Genomic DNA, 22,842 nt, shown 5'->3' with positions numbered 1-22,842 from the left:
AGTGAGTGTGTATACATCACCTCACCCTATATACTGAACTGTGGGGTACATGTTATTTTCTATTAGTCACCTATTGACTAAACTTCAGGGGGGGAATTATAGGTACAGTTTTACATTTGGAATTAATAAAGTTTAGTTTTATCCTTTTGTCAGCAAACATGAGGATTGACACGAGACAACCCATTTAAGAAGATTCAATTTTGGTTAAAATTATTCCAACACTATGAACATAAAAGGCTTCTCCCCGTCTATGGTGTTTATTAACAGTTGATTTGCAAGTAAAATATTTCCCACATTAAGAAAATGAAAAAGCTTTTCATCTGATGGCGATCAAGAAGAACTTTCTGGTTACAATATTTCCCACATTAAAAGGAAAAAAGTTTCTCTCCTGTGTGAATTCTCTGGTGCTTAACACAATCTGATTTATCGTTAAAACATTTCCCACATTCTAAACATGAAAAAGGCTTCTCCCCTGTGTGAGTTCTCTGGTGACTAATCAGTTGCGCTTTCTGGGTAAAACATTTTCCACATTCTAAACATGAAAAAGGCTTCTCCCCTGTGTGAGTTCTTTGGTGGATAAGAAAATGTGATTTATTGTTAAAACATTTCCCACATTCTGAACATGAAAAAAGTTTCTCCCCTGTGTGAGTTCTCTGGTGCTTAACACAATCTGATTTATCGTTAAAACATTTCCCACATTCTAAACATGAAAAAGGCTTCTCCCCTGTGTGAGTTCTCTGGTGACTAATCAGATGCGCTTTCCGAGTAAAACATTTCCCACACTCTAAACATGAGAAAGGCTTCTCCCCTGTGTGAGTTCTTTGGCAGATAAGAAAATGTAATTTATTGTTAAAACATTTCCCACATTCTAAACATGAAAAAGGCTTCTCCCCTGTGTGAGTTCTTTGGTGGATAAGAAAATGTGATTTATTGTTAAAACATTTCCCACATTCTGAACATGAAAAAAGTTTCTCCCCTGTGTGAGTTCTCTGGTGCTTAACACCATCTGATTTATCGTTAAAACATTTCCCACATTCTAAACATGAAAAAGGCTTCTCCCCTGTGTGAGTTCTCTGGTGACTAATCAGATGCGCTTTCCGAGTAAAACATTTCCCACACTCTAAACATGAGAAAGGCTTCTCCCCTGTGTGAGTTCTTTGGCAGATAAGAAAATGTAATTTATTGTTAAAACATTTCCCACATTCTAAACATGAAAAAGGCTTCTCCCCTGTGTGAGTTCTTTGGTGGATAAGAAAATGTGATTTATTGTTAAAACATTTCCCACATTCTGAACATGAAAAAAGTTTCTCCCCTGTGTGAGTTCTCTGGTGCTTAACACCATCTGATTTATCGTTAAAACATTTCCCACATTCTAAACATGAAAAAGGCTTCTCCCCTGTGTGAGTTCTCTGGTGACTAATCAGTTGCGCTTTCCGGGTAAAACATTTCCCACATTCTAAACAGGAAAAAAGCTTCTCCCTAGTGTGAGTTCTATGGTGATTAACCAAATCTTTTTTATGGTTAAAAAATTTCCCACATTCTGACCATGAAAAAGGCTTCTCCCCTGTGTGATTTCTATGGTGATTAACAAGCAGTGATTTATGTGCATACCAATTCCCACATTCTGAACAGGAAAATGACTTCTTTCCTTTAGGAGCAGTTTGTTTTTTAATGCCTCTTTTGTGACTTTCATTTTCCTTAGTAGTCGGTAATGAATCAGAAGATGGGACCTGTTTCATAGGATCAGATGACAGATCTTTGCTGTGAATGGATGATGCTATATCTGGAGTAACAGCAATCACTTCAGTTGTATCTTGTAGGATCTCAAGATCATCAGATTGAGAAGTTGAAGATGTCAGCTGTCCCTCTGATGTCCTGGTACAGTCATCTGCAAAGATGAAAAAATTATTTTTTAATAAAATATCCTTGAGTTTTATATTTTTGAACATTTCTACTTAAACTGTTCATAAAAATGGCAAGCTATGTAAAAAACTTTAATTATTTACCAAGACAATGACTGTTCACAGTCTAATAGAAAACCTTGCTGGATGAGCCAGTAGTGTGTGGTGTTCAACTGTTTGTTCATTCTGCCTCCCAAATATCGAATAAAAAGAAACCAATCAATGTTATGTAGGTGAAAATAATACCAATTCTCATCTCACAAAAACAAGTCCCCACTCAGGTCCATCATCTGTCAATGGAAAAACAGAGGTTCCCGAACTATTAGTGGCTCAAAGGCTGTTGAAAAGCAACAAGGTTTCTATAAACCAATCCAGCAAAATCCGCTCTCACTTCGGAGTCTTGCAGTGTGCGCAAACAACATTTAGGATCCCTGTATTTAGCAATATTATAGTGAGAAGAATCCACTTAATTTGTGGTGTGTGTCTCCTGGAGCACAATCTGGGCACTATGTGCTGGGTAATAAAATGGCAAATGTGTAATTCACTCTCCAACATCCACTGTGTGTTAATTTCTGGAAAGAGACTGAGGAGTCAAATTATTCACTCCTCCTACACACGTGGTCAAAATTGTTGGTACCCCTCGTTTAATGACAGAAAAACCCACAATGGTCACAGAAATAACTTGAATCTGACAAAACTAATAATAAATCAAAAATCTATGAAAATGAACAAATGAAAGTCAGACATTGCTTTTCAGCCATGCTTCCACAGAATGAAAAAAAAATTAATCTCATGAAATAGGCCTGGACAGAAATTATGGTACCCTTAACTTAACCGCTTCATGACTGCCAGCGGTAGATAAACGTCAGCGCTAGCAGGGCTTTGTGCTGCGCCGACATTTGTCTATGGTCGGTGGTTTCGAACTGATCGGGAACCCCACGTATCTTATAACCAGGGCCGGCATTAGGGTCAGGCAGACCAGGCCGCTGCCTAGGGCCCCCGTTCCCCCAGGGGTCCCCAGATAGCGGCACATCACATAGCCGCTTTGAGGCCCGTGAGGCAGGGGGGCCCACCAGCGCTGACCCACCGCCACATTGAAATATACCGGCGTCTGCCAGTACAGTTCAAAGCAATGATGGGGGAGAGCGCGGCAGCTGATGCTCCCTCTCCCATCATTCCCTGCCTCTGACACTGCGGGTGCAGGCAGTGCAGAGGCAGCTGCTGAGACAGGAGCCAGGAGCAGCGCAGGCACGAGGAGAGGTGAGGATAGTGGGTTTTTTTTTACTATAACAGTGAATACTTGACTGTGAGGCCATTCTTGCGGGGGAGATGTGGGCTGTGCTATATAAACTATGCGGGCTGTGCTATATACTATGAGGGCTGTGCTATATACTATGCAGGCGGTGCTATATACTATGCGGGCAGTGCTATGTACTTTGAGGACTGTGCTATATACTATGAGGGCTGTGGTATACACTATGTGGGCTGGGTTATATATGTGGGCTGGGTTATATACTATTGTGGGGTATATTATATTCTATGAGGGAGGCTGTGTTATATACTATGGGCGGTATATTTTATACTATGGGGGGCTGCATTATATACTATGGGGAGGAGGGCTGTATTATATTCTATGGGGGGCTACATTATATTCTATGGGGGCTGTATTAGATTTTATGAGGGAGGATTGCATCATACTCGTTGATGGGGCTACATTATATTCTATGGGGAGGTGGGCTGTATTATATTCTATGGGGGGCTGTATTAGATTTTATGAGGGAGGATTGCATTGCTTTGATGGGGCTACATTATATTCTATGGGGAGGTGGGCTGTATTATATTCTATTCGGGGCTACATTATATTCTTTGGGGGACAGTATTATATTTATATTCTATCAGCGGTGATTGCATCATACTCTATGAGGGGGGCTGCATTATACTCTGTGGGGTGGCTGCAAGAAAAAACGAAAAAAAGTGTACTAGTCCAAAGAGTTTTTTCAAAATAATGCACATATTTTATTGTTTAAAATTTCATACAAAACATTATTATGCTAAAAAAAAAGACACAGGGGAAAGAACATGAGGGAATGATGGATAAGAAATGTGCAAAATATGCAGCTGTTGATTTAAAGGACCCACCATCCCCTTGGAAAAGCAACCATGAGAGCTATGCTGTATATATCACAAGATGAGAAAATATCTCAGTGCTATGGATAGAGCCAAACAACATGGACAACAATAATTAATAGACAAAGACCAACCCACATCTATAAGTGATTGCTATTATGCTAATATAGTGTATGGGCATGTGAACAGTATTACCTGGATATCCAATCAGGCTCAGCTACCAAGGATGATACAGGGCATAATAATGTCTTGTATGAAATTTTAATAAAATATGTGCATTATTTTGAAAAGCGAAAAAAGTGGTTTGGTACCATGTTAGCCAGTAGAAAAAATATATAAAGTGCTCTCAGTGAGAGAAACAAAATAGGAATCTTGTGGGTATGATACCTTTGAATGACTAACAAATAGTAAATGATGTTACAAAGCAAGCTTTCGGGACTGCTTATGTCCCTTCATCAGGCTGATATAACAAAATATTTGAAGAAACCTTTTTTATATACAGTTTAAAGCACATGCTGGTGTGATACATGGACATTTAAATAGACAATACAATCTCAATAAACAAATACTGAGCTTGAAGGGAGAATCCTTAATTAGGTACGATTACATCAGAGGTGTGAAAATTCTGTGAGATCAAAGGGCTGTTTGGAGCAAGTAGCTCAGATATGGTAATAGGCCATAAAACCTTCTGACAAATTGAGTCCTGTGTATCAAAGATAGTAATGAATTTATGCTTCCACACTCTCCGATGTGTGTGTGATTTAAAATTGCTTTTTAAAATGACAACTTTCATATTGTTTATGTTGTGTCCTGGACCACAGAAATGTTTGGCCACAGGTAAATGGTTTTTTTTGTCTGTAATTGTATGACGATGAGACCTCATCCTTGCTCTCAGTCTCTGTCCTGTTTCTCCAACATAGAGGCCACCCACAGGACATATATTGCATAGAATTAAATACACCACATTGGAAGAGGAACATGTGAATGTCCCTGGGATCTTATAGTCCTGCTGTGTTGGGAATTCGGATTTTGTCTTTGGTCTCTATGTGAATGCAGGTTTTGCATCTTCTCCCATTGCAAGGATATGTTCCTCTTGGTGAATCTGAGGGCATTGAACTTCGGATAATGATGTTTCTTAGATTGGGAGGTTGTCTGTAACATAGCAAGGGGAGGTCTTTGAATAGTGTTTTTAACTGGTCATCATTGTGTAGGATATGGTGAAGTTTCTTAGCCATTTTTCTGAGTATTTCAAGTTGTGGGTTGTAGGTCACTACCAGTGGTACACGATGATTTTCCTCTTTTTTTCTGTATTGAAGTACTTGACTTCTAGGGATCCTTGTGGCCCTAACGATCTGATCATCAATGGAGGTGGAATGGTACAGTACTGAACTTTGGGGCAGGGCTGTGGAGTCGGAGCTCATTTTGGTGGAGTCGGAGTTGGAGTCGGTATAAAATGGACCGACTCCGACTCCTAAAATATATAATAAATTGGGTACAGTAGTTCAATGCAGAATGTGCTGAATATTTTTTCATAGGAATTTGGGAAAGTTATGAAATGCCCTACAAATGGCTGTTCTATTCCTGATCTAAGGCTACATTCACACACACTGTTTTTGCTGCGTTTTTTGAGAATACGTTTTTCAGCTGCAAAAGCAGATCAGATTTTTAAAAAAAACGCATCACCTGAAAGCTTTTTGAGCTCATAGATAATGTTTTCAATATCAAAAGCAGATTAGAAATCTGCTCTATCTATATATCCATTTATCCATATCTGTCTATCCATATCTTATCGGTACCAAAAAGAATGAAAGCCGGGTAGCACACAGACTGACACTTCCTGCCAGGCAAAGGAGGAGGAAAGAGCATCTCAAACATCATTAACAAGATATTTTGTAAGTGACAAAGTTACTGTAACAATGACAGCAGATATGTCTAAAAGACAGCTCATCCAGCTTGTTGTGAAGGACGGTGTACCATTATCATTATTTGCATGACCAGCTTTTAAAGCTCTTAATGGAGAAATGGCCACAAACTTGGTGTTTCTCTGGAAAGAGAAAGTATTGGAAAATTAGTGATTGAAGAAGCCCTTAAACAAAAGGAAGATCTTAAAAAGACTCTCAAAAGACGCTTCATGTTCCTTACACTGGACGCCTGCACACGTCACAGAGTGAACTATTTTGCCATCAATGTTCGATAGGTTTGTGACAACAAAAATTGTTACCAACACGCTGGCAGTAAAAGATACTAAAGCTCATCACAGCAGCCAGTTTCTCCAGGCCTTAGTGGAAAAAGTTCTGCAAGATTACGAACTCAAAAAAGAACAGGTTCTTGCTATTGTAACGGACAATGCTTCAAACATAAGTACAATTACACTGATGAATGAGAGTAATGAACAGCAGCTAGAGGAACATTTAGGATTCAGTATGTTTGAGATGGAAGGCCACAGTGCTGTTCATGTAACTGAGGAACAAACAGATATTACTACAGAAGAACAGCAAAATTATACTGTAGAAATAGATGATCTTGTTGAAGCTGCTTCAAAACACTTTCCTATTCATCACATGCGCTGTGTTGTGCACACGCTGCAGCTGGCAATAAGAGACAGTCTGCAAGAGGGACATGCTGGAAATCTGATTGGAAAAGTGAGGAAATTGGTTATTGCCGCCAGAACCCCTAAAATTGATTCCATCTTGAAGAGACGTGCTGGAAAATGGCAATTGTTGATCAACTAAAACCGTTTCTTATAGATATGGTGAACCCTCAGGTAACCCTAAATGAAGGTCAATGGACACAGGTGGCTGAATTGAAGGAATTGCTTAATCACCCATTTACTGTGACTAAAAAATTACAAGCTGAGGATTTAACTCCTGGCATTTTCATGAGGGAGCGGAAGAAATTGCTATTTTGCTGTTTAATCGCAGATGGCATTTCTGCTTCAATGAAATGGAGAGAGACACAGCTATTGGAAAATACAATTTTTCTGGCAGCTGTTTATGTGGACCCAAGTCATCGTATATTGCTTGATGATCAACAGCTTACTAAAGGAAAAGAAGCTCTGACTGAGGTAGCAGTTAGGAAGAGTGGCCTACAGGAGGACTGCCAGGCGCAAGAGGACTCGGGTCCTGACAGTGCTACTGCTGCCATATCTTCATCCTCATCAGATGAGGAGTTTGACTTTGACAAGTATTTGTATGACATGGAGCAGGCAAAGCGTTGCCGCAAGGAAAAAGATTTCACTCTGTCTCCTATAGCAGCAGATTGACCATATTTCAGCAAAATGTTTCACTTGCTCTCAAAGAAAAAGAAAAATTCAACCGTTCATCAAAACTGACTGTGCATGAGGCAATTCCTTTACACCCGGAAATTGTTAGAGATGTTGCCCATGTGGTTACGGCTTTGCCTCCAACCCAAGTTACTGTAGAGAGGTTGTTCTCTAGCCTTAAAATTATTAGGTCAGATTTGAGGTCATCTATGAAGGAGGATCTGATGGAGGCAATTCTTTTTCTTAGAACAAATTCATAGACTGCACAAATGTTATTTAGTATGTTTTTGTTGAAAACTGTTTTTTCCACTTATAGTTTACTACATAGTGTTATATATATATATATATGTAATCGATATGACATAGTGTATTACATGTTTACAATTTATTACAATTTTTTGTGTTCTAAAGTTGTATTCCAATAAATATTATGTTCTATCTAAATATCTTGATTATTGTATCATAAAAATGATTTAATGTCTGATGTTCACATTGTACTAGAATACATTTTTCACTTAAATATAAGCAATATATGTGGGAGTCGGAGTCGTGGAGTCGGAGTTGGAGTCGCTGTAAGGGAAATTGAGGAGTCGGAGTCGCAGGTTTGGCTTACCGACTCCACAGCCCTGCTTTGGGGTACATGTTTTTTCTATTAGTCACCTACTGACTAACCTTCAGGGGGTGAATTATGGGTATAGTTTTATATTTGGAATTAACCCTCAACTGGTGAGGTGGGGTTTTTGTCACGCAACTGGTGATGTGGGGTTTCCTATACCCCAGTGTTTAGAAATCTCTTATTTTTACAGAAAATGCAAGGATCACGTTTGTTTTAATCGTTTTCATTTTGGCGATTGATTACACATGAGTAGTGTTGAACTTTCCGATACCGCAAGTATCGGGTATCGGCTGATATTAGCTGTATCGGAATTCCGATACTGACTTCCGATACTTTTTTCATATCGGATACCGGAATCGGAAGTTCCCATAATGCTATCAGCCCGCTCACTTTGATTCAGCCAATGGGAATCCTCAGAAGTGTGGGCACATCCTGTTAGGCATGTAGGCATGTTAACTATTGGCATGGCTGTGATTGGCTGCTGAAATGATGTCATGATGCACTATAAAAGCCACCGCCGCCGCCATTTCTGGTCACTCTGCTGTGAATTCAGTTAGGGACAGGCTGCTGTTGAAGACTGTGAGGGACAGTTAGAAATAGCGATTCTCAAAACAATATTGTGCTTTACCCAGGCTACATAAACCACCACTGTAGCTTTCTTTTGCCTAGCAGCAGTGTTCACAGCTATCTGCAAGGGCTGTGTGAGTGCAGCTCACGCTGTGGAGTGGGTCCTTCAGCCACGTCTGGTTGTAGGCCGCCCAGCGTGCCTCACTGCTGCCTCATACATATTTTTCTTTTTGAGCTGCTTATTTAAAAAATTCTATCTAGTGTGCTTCCATCCGTATCCATATACGTTGGTTGCAAACAATAGTAGTAGACAGCGGAGCCTTTCTGCAGCCTTTCAGTGCTAGTGCCCACTTAGCTGCACTCTTCACGGCTGTCTGAGAGGTCTCTGACTGTGTGTGAGTGCAGCTCACGCTGAGTAGTGTGTCCTGCAGCTACGTCTGGTTGTAGGCCGCTCACTGCCTCACACATATTTTTCTTTAATTGCAGCTCATTTTTTCTTCTCCTATTAGTGTGCATCCATCCATATCCATCTACATTGGTTGGTTGCAAACACTATATAGGAGTAGATAGAGGATCCTTTTTTCTGGCTTGTGCCCTTCAGCTGCAGCCAGATCAGTATTACCCAATTTTTCTGGAGCCTCATCTTTTGCATTGTAGGTTACCTGCCTGCATTGTAATAGCTCCAGAAAGTTGGTGATACTCTGACTTTCAAATCATTGGTCACATCCTTTTAGTTTTTCCCCCCCAAAAAAAAAACAACAAAGTTCACCAAACACTACATTTGAAAGTTGTGTAGGCCACATTAGCTCCCATTAAAGTGTAGTCAACACACACACTTCATAAAATTAGTTTTTCTTATACCTGTAACCAGCTGTTCTGGAACAAACACACTAAGGCCCCCCTTTGTACTTTTCTGCCTATCTTTCTCAGTCTAGCAAGATGAAGACGGCAGAGAGTAAGGCACGTGGTCGTGGAGTTTCATCAGGGAGAGGACTTGGGGATTCTACAGGGATAGGACGTGGGGATTCTGCAGGGAGAGGACGTGGGGATTCTGTGCCTGCTGTTGGCACCAGTGAGTCAGCATCCCCCAGTTTTAGCAGGCAACAGTCCTTTATGCGCAACTTTGTAGGACCTCACCGTACCCCACTGCTGCGGGAGGAACAAATTGAAGCCGTTGTCGGATGGATGGCAGCTAACGCATCGACTTCAATTACTTCCACATCCTCACAGGGCCAGAGCACCGAAGAGCAACCATCTGTCTCTTCACCACCTGCCAAAGTGCCCAGGCAGTCAGAGAGCCCTGGACAGGAGCCATCACAGTCGCTACTTCTGTTCTCGGAATCTGTTGGTTTGGAAAGAGGGGGCCAGCCAAGCAGCATTCCAGAATGTGAAGAAGAGGGAGTATGCAGTGATGCGCAACTTCTTTGTCCCTCTGAATCTGAAGAGGCGGGTGGGCCAGTGCCTATGTTCAGCACACCTCAGTACGCATCAGATGATGACGAGACTCAGTTACCACTTTCTGGTGCATACGGTGCTGGCGAGACAACCCAGGAGAAGCAGATGTTTGAAGAGGGGAGTGTAGATGATGAGGTCCTTGACCCATAATGGCGTGAGGAACAGGAAGGTGGTGGGAGCAGCTCTGAGGAAGAGATTCCCCGAACGGCCAAAACCGGAGGGAGAGGGAGGGGGAAGACTTGGTTGCCTGTAGCCTCCACTTCGGCACCCGTTAGGAGCATTCCACTTTCAAAAGGCAAAACGGGCGCTCCCAAGACTTGCAGTGCGTGGTCCTTTTTTGACACAGTTGCAGATGACATTTGCTTTGTCAAACGCAAGCTGTGTCATCAGAGAGTCAAAAGAGGAAAAAATGTCAGCAACCTCAATACCACTAATATGTAGAAACAAGTGCGGACCAAGCACGAGGTGGAGTTACACAGACACACTGAAGACGTAGGCCAACGTACAGCACCACCTACCACCTCTTCAGCTCGTGTTGGGGCCTCTTCCTCCAGCTCACACACAGCTGGTTCGGCTTCCTCACAGGATCGCCAAGGAAGAACCTCTGGCACTGTTGTCCGGAGACCCTGTGACATTCCACCCACAGCACCACGTTCCAAGTCATCCTCACACTCCCAGGCCACTCGGCAGCCATCGGTAGCACAGGCATGGGAGAAAAGGCGACCATACTCGGCAAACCATCCCCGAGCACAGGCTCTGAATGCTGGCATTGCCAAACTACTGGCCCTTGAAATGCTGTCATTCAGGCTGGTGGAGACTGACACCTTCTGGGACTTCATGGCATTGGCAGTCCCACAATACACCGTGCCCATCCGCTTTTATTTCAGCAGGCGAGCCGTCCCTGCCCTGCAGAAACATGTGGAGGCAAACATAAAACATGCGCTACTAAACGCCGTCAGTAGCAAGGTCCACCTGACCACTGATTCGTGGACCAGTAACCATGGACAGGGACGATACCTTTCCCTCACTGCCCATTGGGTCAATGTTGTGGAGCCGGGTACAGATCTGGAGAGTGGCACTCTACATGTTCTGCCAACTCCACGGATTGCAGGAATCCAGTCTGTACATATTGACTCCTCCTCCTACTCAAGTTCCTCTGAAACAGCGCAGCAGGAGCCTGTTACGACCGATATGAGCACAGCCATGGCCAAACGTCAACAGGCCGTACTCAAATTAATTTCTTTGGGGAATCGAAGCCACACAGTGCAGGAGCTCTGGAATGCCATCAAGCAGGAGAGCGACGTGTGGTTTGTGCCAGCGAATCTCCAGCCGGGCTTGGTAGTGTGTGACAATGGCTGAAATCTGGTGGCAGCTCTTGGCCTAGGCAACCTCACTCACATCCCATGTCTGGCACATGTGCTCAACTTGGTCGTGCAGAGCTTTCTGAGGGACTATCCGGATCTTGATGCACTGCTGCACAAGGTCCACATAGAGTGCGCTCACTTGCGTCGTTCCAGCACGGCAAGATCGTGCCTTGCTGCTCTGCAGCGCCGATTACGCCTTCCGGAACATCGCATCATATGTGACCTACCCACCAGGTGGAATTCAACGTTACATATGTTGGAGCGGTTGTGTGTGCAGCAGGCAGCAGTCATGGAGTACCAGCTGCATCAGGCACAAACAAGTCGCAATGTGCGCCAGTCACACTTCAGCACCACTGAGTGGGCCTCTATGAAGGACATCTGCCTCGTTTTGCGTGCCTTCGTTGATTCCACTTGGATGGCGAGTGCAGATGATGCACTAGTCAGCATGACTGTCCCCCTTATCTGCCTGCTTCAAAAAACACTGCAAGCACTAAGGGATGAGGTTTTGGAAGAGGTGGAGGATGAGGAGTCCCAAATGCCATCTGCTTCTGGACAGTCTGCGCTACGTGCTTCCTCACAAAGGCCTAGGCAGGGGACACTTTGTGAGGAGGATGAGGAGGAGTCGATGGAGGAGGAAGACATCTCTCCACAGGAGGGAGGTACACAAAGCTCTAGTCAGTATGTACAGCGAGGGTGGGGTGATGCAGAGCAGTCAGAGATCACGCCTCAAGCAGGGGACAGCGGTTCTTTGGCAGTTGGGAGTCTGCAGCACATGGTTGACTTCATGCTGCAGTGCCTGAGAAACGCATCGCCCACATTCTCTACACGGCTGATTATTGGGTGTACACCCTCCTAGATCCTCGCTACCGGGACAACTTGCAAACCCTCATACCAACATTGAACCGGGAGCGTAAACTGCGGGAGTACCAAGACACACTGGTGCAGTCCATCATGTTTTCCATTCCACCCGACAGCAGTGGTGCTAGTGCTTTACAAAGCACCTCTGTGCGTCGAGCCAGTGGAGGAAACTCGGCACAAAGAGGGAGCAGAGGCAGCGCCTCAGCACAAGGCAAGACCAGTATGGCCCAAATGTGCCAAAGTTTTGTGTGTCCGCCACAATTGTCTACACCATCACTGATGGCTCCAGTCAGCAGGAGGCAACGTTTCTGTCAGATGGTGACAGACTACATGTCTCGCCCTGTGACTGTACTCCCAGATGGCTCTTCCCCCTTCAAGTTTTGGGTCTCTAAGCTGGATACATGGCCAGAGCTTAGCCAGTATGCATTGGAGGTGCTGGCTTGCCCTGCTGCCAGTGTATTATCGGAACGCGTCTTTAGTGCCGTAGGTGGTGTACTAACAGACCGTCGCACGCGACTTTCTTCCGATAACGTCGACCGGCTTACTTTTCTGAAAATGAACAAGGCCTGGATCTCTCCAGAATTTGCCAGTCCTCTTCCCGACTAAATAATTGGTTGGCAACTGTATCCAGGTCTCCTGTTGTGTTCATGTTTCTACCACCTGAACTATAATCCCTGGGCTTCAACACAGCCAGTTGTCGCTCAGATGTGTCGTCTGCACAGAGAAAAACACTAGCTCCTGTGTTAGTGGGGTTCAGTAACGCCAGCTGCTCCCCTGCTGTGTGGATGGCAAAGTCTCCTGCTCCATCCACATTCAAACTACTACTGATTTTTAACCCTGCTCCACTTAGGCCTCTGGCTCCACTGTCTCTAGTATTTCCCCTGGCCTCCAACCCCGCCAGTGACAGCTCTTAAGTGGCGTCTGCATAATCCACACTTGTTCCAGTGTTACTTGGCCTCAGTCACGTCAGTTGATTCCCTGATGTGTGACCGGCAAGGTCTCCTGCTCTGTCCACATTCCCATTACTAGTAGTGTGAATGAGGACAGAGCAGGAGTCCTTGCCGGACACACATCAGGGGATCAACTGACGGGAATGAGCCCAAGTAACACAGGAACAAGTGTGGATTGTGCTGACGCCACTTCAGAGCTGTCACTGGCGGGGTTAGAGGCCAGGGGAAATACTAGAGACAGTGAAGCTGGAGGCCATAGTGGAGCACGGTTACAATCAGTAGTAGTCTACTACCTCTATAAAACGTGCTGCAATTGGCCTTAGCCTGGGCTCCAACAACGTCAGTTGGTGTTGAGAAGTGCCGTCTTCGCAGAGAAAAACACTCGCTACTGTGTCTGTGGGGTTCAGTAATGCCAGCTGTTCCCCTGCTGTGTAGACGGCAAAGTCTCCTGCTGCCTCCACATGCCAACACCATCAGGCCTCAGCCTGCTCCATGCCTCATCCTGGGCTCCAACAACGCCAGTTGGTGTTCAGAAGTGCCGCCTTCGCAGAGAAACACACACTAGCTCCTGTGTTAGTCGGGTTCAGTAATGCCAGCTGTTCCCCTGCTGTGTAGACGGCAATGTCTCCTGCTCCATCCACATGCAAACTACTACAGATCTGTAACTGTGCTCAACTTAGGCCTCTGGCTCCACTGTCACTAGTATTTCCCCTGGCCAACAACCCCGCCAGTTACAGCTCTGAAGTGGCATCTGCACAATCCACACTTGTTCCTGAGTTACTGTGGCTCAGTCCCGTCAGTTGATCCCCTGATGTGTGTCCGGCAAGGTCTCCTGCTCTGTCCACATTCCCATTACTAGTAGTGTGAATGAGGACTGAGCAGGAGAGCTTGCCAGACACACATCAGGGGATCAACAGACGGGACTGAGCCACAGTTACACAGGAACAAGTGTGGATTGTGCAGACGCCACTTCAGAGCTGTAACTGGCGGGGTTGTTGGCCAGGGGAAATACTAGAGACAGTGGAGCCGGAGGCCATAGTGGAGCACGGTGACAATCAGTAGTAGTCTACAACCTCTATAAAACCAGCTGCAAGTTGTCCTCCGCCTGCTGCATGCTTCATCCTGGGCTACAACACAGCCAGTTGTAGCCTGGAAGTGCCGTCCGCACAGATATAAACACTCGCTCCTGTGTTAGTGGGGTTCAGTAACGCCAGCTGTTCCCCTGCTGTGTGGATGGCAAAGTCTCCTGCTGCCTCCAAACTCACACAACGCTTTTTCTCCTCGCTCCAAGTAGGCCTCAGCCTGCTCGGAGCATTGATCCTGGGCTACAACACAGCCAGTTGTAGCCTGGAAGTGCCGTCCGCACAGATTGAAACACTCGCTCCTGTGTTAGTGGGGTTCAGTAACGCCAGCTGTTCCCCTGCTGTGTGGATGGCAAAGTCTCCTGCTGCCTCCAAACTCACACTACAACGCTTTTTCTCCTCGCTCCAAGTAGGCCTCAGCCTGCTCGGAGCATTGATCCTGGGCTACAACACAGCCAGTTGTAGCCTGGAAGTGCCGTGCGCACAGATTTAAACACTCGCTCCTGTGTTAGTGGGGTTCAGTAACGCCAGCTGTTCCCCTGCTGTGATGATGGCAAAGTCTCCTGCTGCCTCCAAACTCACACTACAACGCTTTTTCTCCTCGCTCCAAGTAGGCCTCAGCCTGCTCTGAGCATTGATCCTGGGCTACAACACAGCCAGTTGTAGCCTGGAAGTGCCGTCCGCACAGATTGAAACACTCGCTCCTGTGTTAGTGGGGTTCAGTAACGCCAGCTGTTCCCCTGCTGTGTGGATGGCAAAGTCTCCTGCTGCCTCCAAACTCACACTACAACGCTTTTTCTCCTCGCTCCAAGTAGGTCTCAGCCTCCTCGGAGCATTGATCCTGGGCTACAACACAGCCAGTGGTAGCCTGGAAGTACCTTCCGCACAGATTGAAACACTCGCTCCTGTGTTAGTGGGGTTCAGTAACGCCAGCTGTTCCCCTGCTGTGTGGATGGCAAAGTCTCCTGCTGCCTCCAAACTCACACTACAACGCTTTTTCTCCTCGCTCCAAGTAGGCCTCAGCCTGCTCGGAGCATTGATCCTGGGCTACAACACAGCCAGTTGTAGCCTGGAAGTGTCGTCCGCACAGATTGAAACACTCGTTCCTGTCTGTGGGTTTCAGTAACGCCAGCTGTTCCCCTGCTGTGTGGACGGCAAAGTCTCCTGCTCCATCCACATTCAAACTAACTACTGATTTTTTTAACCCTGCTCCACTTAGGCCTCTGGCTCCACTGTCTCTAGTATTTCCCCTGGCCTCCAACCCCGCCAGTGACAGCTCTGAAGTGGCGTCTGCACAATCCACACTTGTTCCTGTGTTACTTGGCCTCAGTCACGTCAGTTGATCCCCTGATGTGTGTCCTGCTCTGTCCACATTCCCATTACTAGTAGTGTGAATGAGGATAGAGCAGGAGACCTTGCCGAACACACATCAGGGGATCAACTGACGGGACTGAGGCCAAGTAACACAGGAACAAGTGTGGATTGTGCTGATGCCACTTCAGAGCTGTCACTGGCGGGGTTGGAGGCCAGGGGAAATACTAGAGACAGTGGAGCCAGAGGCCTAAGTGGAGCATGGTTACAATCAGTAGTAGTCTACAACCTCTATAAAACGTGCTGCAAGTTGGCCTCAGCCAACTCCATGCCTCATCCTGGGCTCCAACAACGCCAGTTGGTGTTCAGAAGTGCCGTCTTCACAGAGAAACACACATTAGCTCCTGTGTTAGTGGGGTTCAGTAATGCCAGCTGTTACCCTGCTGTGTAGATGGCAAAGTCTCCTGCTGCCTCCACATGCCAACCCTAGCAGGCCTCAGCCTGCTCCATGCCTCATCCTGGTCTCCAACAATGCCAGTTGGTGTTCAGAAGTGCCGTCTTCACAGAGAAACACACACTAGCTCCTGTGTTAGTGGAGTTCAGTAATGCCAGCTGTTCCCCTGCTGTGCGGATGGCAAAGTCTCCTGCTGCCTCCAACATCACACTACATGTTATTTTCCACTTGTTCCAAGTAGGTCTCAGCCTGCTCGGAGCATTGATCCTGGGCTTCAACACAGTTGTCGCTTGGAAGTGCCGTCCGCACAGATAGAAACACTCGCTCCTGTGTCTGTGGGGTTCAGTAACGCCAGCTGTTCCCCTGCTGTGCGGATGGCAAAGTCTACTGCTGCCTCCAACACCACACTACTACTGACTTTTAACCGTGGTCCACTTTGGCCTATGGCTGTACTGTCTCTAGTATTTCCCCTGGCCTCCAACCCCGCCAGTCGCTGCTCTGATGTGCCATCTGCACAATCCACACTTGTTCCTGTGTTATTGGGACTCAGTCACGTCAGTTGATCCCCTGATGTGTGTCCGGCAATGTCTCCTGCTCTGTCCCCATTCCCATTAATAGTTGTGGGAATGTGGACAGAGCAGGACACCTTGCCGGACACACATCAGGGGATCAACTGACGTGACTGAGCCCCAGTAACTCAGGAACAAGTGTGGATTATGCAGACAACACTGCAGAGCAGCAACTGGCGTGGTTGGAGGCCAGGGGAAATACTAGAGACAGTAGAGCCAGAGGCCAAAGTGGAGCACGGTTACAATCAGTAGTTGTGTACAACCAACATAAAACTCCAAGTTGGCCTCAGCCTGCTGCATGATTGACTGCTGGGCTTCAACATCGCATGTTGCTGCTCAGAAGTGTGTTTGCCACGGGTACTCCCTCCTGCCCAGCCGGGTTCCAGCACCGTCAGCTGTTTCTCGGCAGAGCGTTTCCCTAGGTGCCTCCTTCTTGGTATCCGAGTACCAGCAACGTCTGCTGGTCCTTGGTAGTGCTTTTTAGCACAGGTAACGCCTGCTTAGAAACCGTGTTCCAGCACCGTCAGCTGGTCCACGGTTGTGCCATTGGCTCTTGTTCCTTTTGCTGCCCCTCCGGGTTCCAGCACCGTCAGCTGGTTCTCGGCAGTATCTTTGGCATGGGTACTCCCTCCTGCCCAGCCTGGTTACAGCACGCCTGCTGTTTCTGGGTAGTGTCAACGTCACTTTGCCACTGATACGTTGTCCTGTCGTGTTGCGGTCGGGTTAGCCGAGTCTATGGTGCCTGCAGTTTCAGTGCTTCCTATATGGGCTGCGGGTTCTGGTAAAAAAAGGCTGGTTTCATAGTGCCAATAGGACAAGCACCCCCTGTAGGACTGTGGTTTTCGGTAACTGCGGCCGGATCGCGGCATTGCAACTTTGTTTTTCATGGGTATCTTCTGCTACCCATCCGGGTTCCAGCAAGATCAGCTGGTTCTCGGCAGTGCCTTTGGCTGAGGTGCCTCCTTGTCGGTATCCGAGTCCAAGCAACGTCTGCTGGTCCTTGGTAGTGCTTTTTAGCACAGGTACCTCCTGCTTAGTAACCATGTTCCAGCACCGTCAGCTGTTCCACGGTTGTCCCATTGGCTCTTGTTCCTTCTGCTGCCACTCTGGGTTCCAGCACCGTCAGCTGGTTCTCGGTCGCTCCATTGAGTATTGTAGCTTCTGCTACCCATCCGGGTTCCAGCACCGTCACCTGGTTCTCGGCAGTGCCTTTGGCCTAGGTGCCTCCTTGTCGGTATCCGAGTTCCACCAACGTCTGCTGGTCCTTGGTAGTGCTTTGGAGAACAGGTACCTCCTGCTTAGTAACCGTGTTCCAGCACCGTCAGCTGGTCCACGGTTGTGCCATTGGCTCTTGTTCATTCTGCTGCCCCTCCGGGTTCCAGCACCATCAGCTGGTTCTCGGCAGTGTCTTTGGCAAGGGTACTGCCTCCTGCCCAGCCTGGTTACAGCACGCCTGCTGTTTCCGGGTAGTGTCAACGTCACTTTGCCACTGATACGTTGTCCTGTCGTGTTGCGGTCGGGTTAGCCGAGTCTATGGTGCCTGCAGTTTCAGTGCTTCCTATGTGGACTGCGGGTTCTGGTAACAAAGGCTGGTTCCATAGTGCCAATAGGAAAAGCACCCCCTGCAGGACTGTGGGTTTCGGTAACTGCGGCCTGCTCGCGGACGCGACACTTTGTTAATCATGGGTACCTTCTGCTACCCATCCGGGTTCCAGCAACGTCAGTTGGTTCCCGGCAGAGCCTTTGGCCTAGGTGCCTCCTTGTCGGTATCCGAGTTCCACCAACGTCTGCTGGTCCTTGGTAGTGCTTTGGAGCACAGGTACCTCCTGTTTAGTAACAGTGTTCCAGCACCGTCAGCTGTTCCACGGTTGTCCCATTGGCTCTTGTTCCTTCTGCTGCCCCTCCGGGTTCCAGCACCGTCAGCTGGTCCTCGCTAGTTTCATTTGCTCTTGCAGCTTCTGCTACCCATCCGGGTTCCTGCACCATCAGCTGGTTCTCGGCAGTGCCTTTGGCCTAGGTGCCTCCTTGTCGGTATCCGAGTTCCACCAACGTCTGCTGGTCCTTGGTAGTGCTTTGGAGCACAGGTACCTCCTGCTTAGTAACCGTGTTCCAGCACCGTCAGCTGGTCCACGGTTGTGCCATTGGCTCTTGTTCATTCTGCTGCCACTCCGGGTTCCAGTACCATCAGCTGGTTCTCGCCAGTTCCTCAGCCTTCTTGTAACTTCTGCTACTTTTCAAAGTTCAAGCTTGTGGAAATGGTTTTTGATTCTCACTCTGGATCTCCCTGACAATGACCCTGAAGACGACGACCCTGAAGACCACACAGAAGAATACCTAAAAGATGACCCTGAAGATGACCAAGAGGACAAAGAACAGGAAGACAACCACCAAGATGCAGAACAACAAGAGACAGAAGACCAAGAAGCATAAAAACCAAAAGCAGAAGAACATTAAGCATAAGACTAAAAATCTGAGAAAATGAGATTGTCAAATTTATAAGCAGAAGAAGACTAAGCAGTGTATGGTGGTGAGTCCGTTCCTCCTCGTGGTGCCCCTGGAAAAGGCCTGCTGCTGCAGGCCAAACTGAACGCGGACAAATCCTGTTGTAAATCTTTTGTGACAGGCTGAACGGAAGGTGTAATCTTCAAACTTTTATAGATAACTACAGGAATGCCTGACACAAATAAGAATATGATGAAGAAGAATAGGAAGAAGATGAAGAAGTAGAATATGAAGAAGAATAAAAGAAGAAGATGAAGTAGAATATGAAGAATAGAAGAAGAAGATACTGCTGCTGCTGAAGATGATGAAGGAGAAAGTGTGGGAGAAGTAAAAAAGAAGGTGAAGAGCATGGAAGTAGTGAAACATACATATCTGACAAAAAATTAAAGACTTTAACATAGTCAATATCTTTTTAACTACGAACGTCTTTAAAAAAAAAAAAAATTCCTGCTATTCCATTTGATTGGGCTAAACCTCTATGGCTTTAATGTCTCCTACACCTCCCACAATACATTCTACATTATTATGTTGTTTTTCTTCATGTAGAATTAACCAACAGGGAAAGAAAGGGTTTATTTTATTCCGATATTTCTGTTCCATTGACTTGAATGGGACTTCCGGGATCGGAATCGGCGATACCCGATACTTTTTTTAGATCGGCCGATCCATTCCGATACGATATTTTTCAGTATCGGGTGGTATCGCTCAACACTACACATGAGTATAACAAATTTTCGACACCAAGTATCACGAACAATCAGAAACTCAGTTATAAATTTGTGTAAAAATAAAGTTTTCAAACTTTGAAAATGTGTAAAAAGAATTGCATGAGTGGTGATGTGGGGTTCAGCAAGGCCAAGACAACACTTAACGACAGCTAGCTCTGTTGTGTGGCCAAAAGAGAGAGGCCTTGACGACATCCTGTTGACAAGGAAATGGATGGTAGCTAGTGAGACATATCCTCATACCCGCATTTTTCAATGAATGTCAGCCGAACAAAAATTCCCTGGGGTGTGTCAAACCCCACCTCACCAGTTGAGGGTTAATACAGTTTAGTTTTATCCTTTTGGCAGCAAACATGAGGAATGACAAAAGACAATCCATTTAAGAAGATTCAAGTTTGGTTAAAACTGATCCAACATTCAAGACTCTATAGAAACAGGGTCTGTTCCTTTTGATTGGCGGCAAGCAAATGTGGTACCAATATTCAAAAAGGGGTCTAAAAGGGAACCTGGAAACTATAGGCCGGTAAGCTTAGCATCTGTTGTGGGTAAAATTTTTGAAGGTTTTCTAAGGGATACCATTATGGAATATCTCAATGTTAATAAATGTTTAACTCCATATCAACATGGATTTATGAAGGATCGCTCCTGTCAAACTAACCTGATCAGCTTCTATGAGGATGTAAGCTCTGAAATGGACCCAGGAGAATCATTGGATGTCATTTATCTCGACTTCTCTAAAGCATTTGACACTGTCCCACATAAAAGATTGGTAAGTAAGATGAGAAAGCTTGGGCTAGGGGAGAATGTGTGTAGATGGGTAGGTAGCTGGCTTAGTGATAGAAAACAGAGTAGTTATTAATGGGGCATACTCAGACTGGGCAAGGGTTACTAGTGGGGGACCACAGGGTTCTGTATTGGGCCCCCTACTATTAAATATATTTATTAATGATCTAGTGGATGGCTTACACAGTAATATATCAGTATTTGCAGATGATACAAAACTATGTAAGGTAGTTGCAACTACAGACAGATTTGAGTAAATTGGAGAATTGGGCTGAAAAATGGCAAATGAGGTTTAACACAGATAAGTGTAAGGTTATGCACATGGGAAGGAGAAACAGATGCTACAATTACTTACTAAATGGGAAACTGCTGGGGATATCAGACATGGAAAAAGACTTAGGCATCTTAGTCAATAAGAAGCTAAATTGGAGTGTCCAGTGTCAGGCAGCTGCCACCAAAGCAAATAGGGTCATGGGATGCATTAGAAGAGGTCTGGGGACACAAGATAAAAACATAATTCTCCCTCTGTACAAATCACTCGTCAGACCACACTTGGAGTATTGTGTGCAATTTTGGACGCCGATGCTCAAGAAAGACAATACTGAACTTGAAAGGGTTCAAAGGCGGGCTACTAAAATGAAAAAAGGAGTTGGTTCACTACAATACCCAGAAAGGTTATCAAAATTAGGTCTATTTACTCTAGAAAAGAGAAGACTTAGGGGAGACTCAATATATATGTACAAGTATATCAGAGGGCAATACAGAGATCTCTCCAATGAACTGTTTGTACCAAGGACTGTGACAAGAACAAGGGGGCATTCTCTTCGTTTGGAGGAAAGACAATTTCTGCACCAGCATAGAAGAGGGTTCTTCACGGTAAGAGCAGTGAGGCTCTGGAATTCTCTTCCTGAGGAAGTAGTGATGGCCAACTCACTGAATGAATTTAAGAAAGGAATGGACGCTTTTCTTGTGAATAACAGTATAGAAGGTTACGAATAAGAGAATATTATAGGTAGATAGTTGACCCAGCTTAGGGGAAGGAATTTTTTTCCCTATGGAGAAAATTGGCTTCTACTCTGTGGGTTTTTTGCCTTCCCCAGGATCAACAATGCAGAACAGCTGCACTAAAAATAGGCTGAACTAGATGGACATAAGGTCTTCCTTCAGCCTTCAAAACTATGTTACTATGTTATTATGAACATAAAAAAGGCTTCTCCCCTATGTGACGTCTCTGATGTTTATTAACAGTTGATTTCCAAGTAAAATATTTCCCACATTAAAAAAATGAAAATGGCTTCTCCTCTGTGTGAGGTCTCTGATGTCTAACAAGAATCACTTTCCGGTTAAAACATTTCCCACATTCTGAACAGGAAAAAAGGCTTCTGCCCTGTGTGCGTTCTTTGATGGCGTTCAAGAGCCATTTAAAACATTTCCTACATTCTGAACATGAATATGGCTTCACTGCTGTGTGAATTCTCTCATGTGTAACAAGACTTGAATTCTGAGTAAAACGTTTCACACATTCTGAACATCAAAAAGGCTTCTCTCCTGTGTGAGTTCTTTGGTGCTTAACAAGATTGACTTTCAGGCTAAAATATTTCCCACATTCTGAACATGAAAAAGGCTTCTCCCCTGTGTGAGTTCTTTGGTGCTTAACAAGATCCCCTTTCTGGTTAAAACATTTCCCACATTCTGAACAGGAAAAAGGCTTCTCCCCTGTGTGAGTTCTATGGTGATTAACAAATTGTGATTTACGTGCAAAACATTTCCCACATTCTGAACAGGAAAAAGGCTTCTCCCCTGTGTGAGTTCTATGATGAGTAACAAAATGTGATTTACGTGCAAAACATTTCCCACATTCTGAACAGGAAAAAGGCTTCTCCCCTGTGTGAGTTCTCTGGTGCTTAATGCAATTTGATTTATTGCTAAAACATTTCCCACATTCTGAACAAGAAAAAGGCTTCTCCCCTGTGTGAGTTCTATGGTGAGTAACAAGCAGTGATTTGTGTGCAAAACATTTCCCACATTCTGAACAGGAAAAACGCTTCTTTCCTTTAGGAGCAGTTTGTTTTTTAATGCCTCTTTTGTGACTTTGATTTTCCTTAGTAGTCAGTAATGAATCAGAAGGTGGGACCTGTTTCATAGGATCAGATGACAGATCTTTGCTGTGAATGGATGATGAGATATCTGGACTAATGGCATTCACTTCAGTTGTATCCTGTGAGATCTCAAGATCATCAGATTTACAAATTGAAGATGTCAGCTGTCCCTCCAATCTCCTGGTACAGTTATCTGCTAAGATAAAAAACAATTTTC

General features: G+C 45.4%; 1 protein-coding gene across 1 annotated transcript; it reads right to left on the bottom strand.

Annotated features, from left to right (window-relative positions):
* Nucleotides 1-249: 249 nt before the first annotated feature.
* Nucleotides 250-22,792, bottom strand: LOC141075737 (uncharacterized). Its single transcript, XM_073562885.1, has 2 exons — nt 22,661-22,792; nt 250-1,888 (listed from the first exon to the last, which is right to left on the bottom strand). Exon 2 carries the CDS (start codon nt 1,737-1,739, stop codon nt 366-368), a length of 1,374 nt encoding a protein of 457 aa, XP_073418986.1. The 5' UTR covers nt 1,740-1,888; nt 22,661-22,792; the 3' UTR covers nt 250-365.
* Between the last annotated feature and the right edge of the window lie 50 nt (nt 22,793-22,842).

Source organism: Dendrobates tinctorius, unplaced genomic scaffold (genome assembly GCF_039654945.1).
Source record: "Dendrobates tinctorius isolate UK_male_01 unplaced genomic scaffold, ASM3965494v1 ptg000368l, whole genome shotgun sequence".
NCBI classification, from domain to species: domain Eukaryota; kingdom Metazoa; phylum Chordata; class Amphibia; order Anura; family Dendrobatidae; genus Dendrobates; species Dendrobates tinctorius.
Note: the sequence above shows the minus strand (reverse complement) of the source record. Positions and strands in the feature narration are given on the sequence as shown.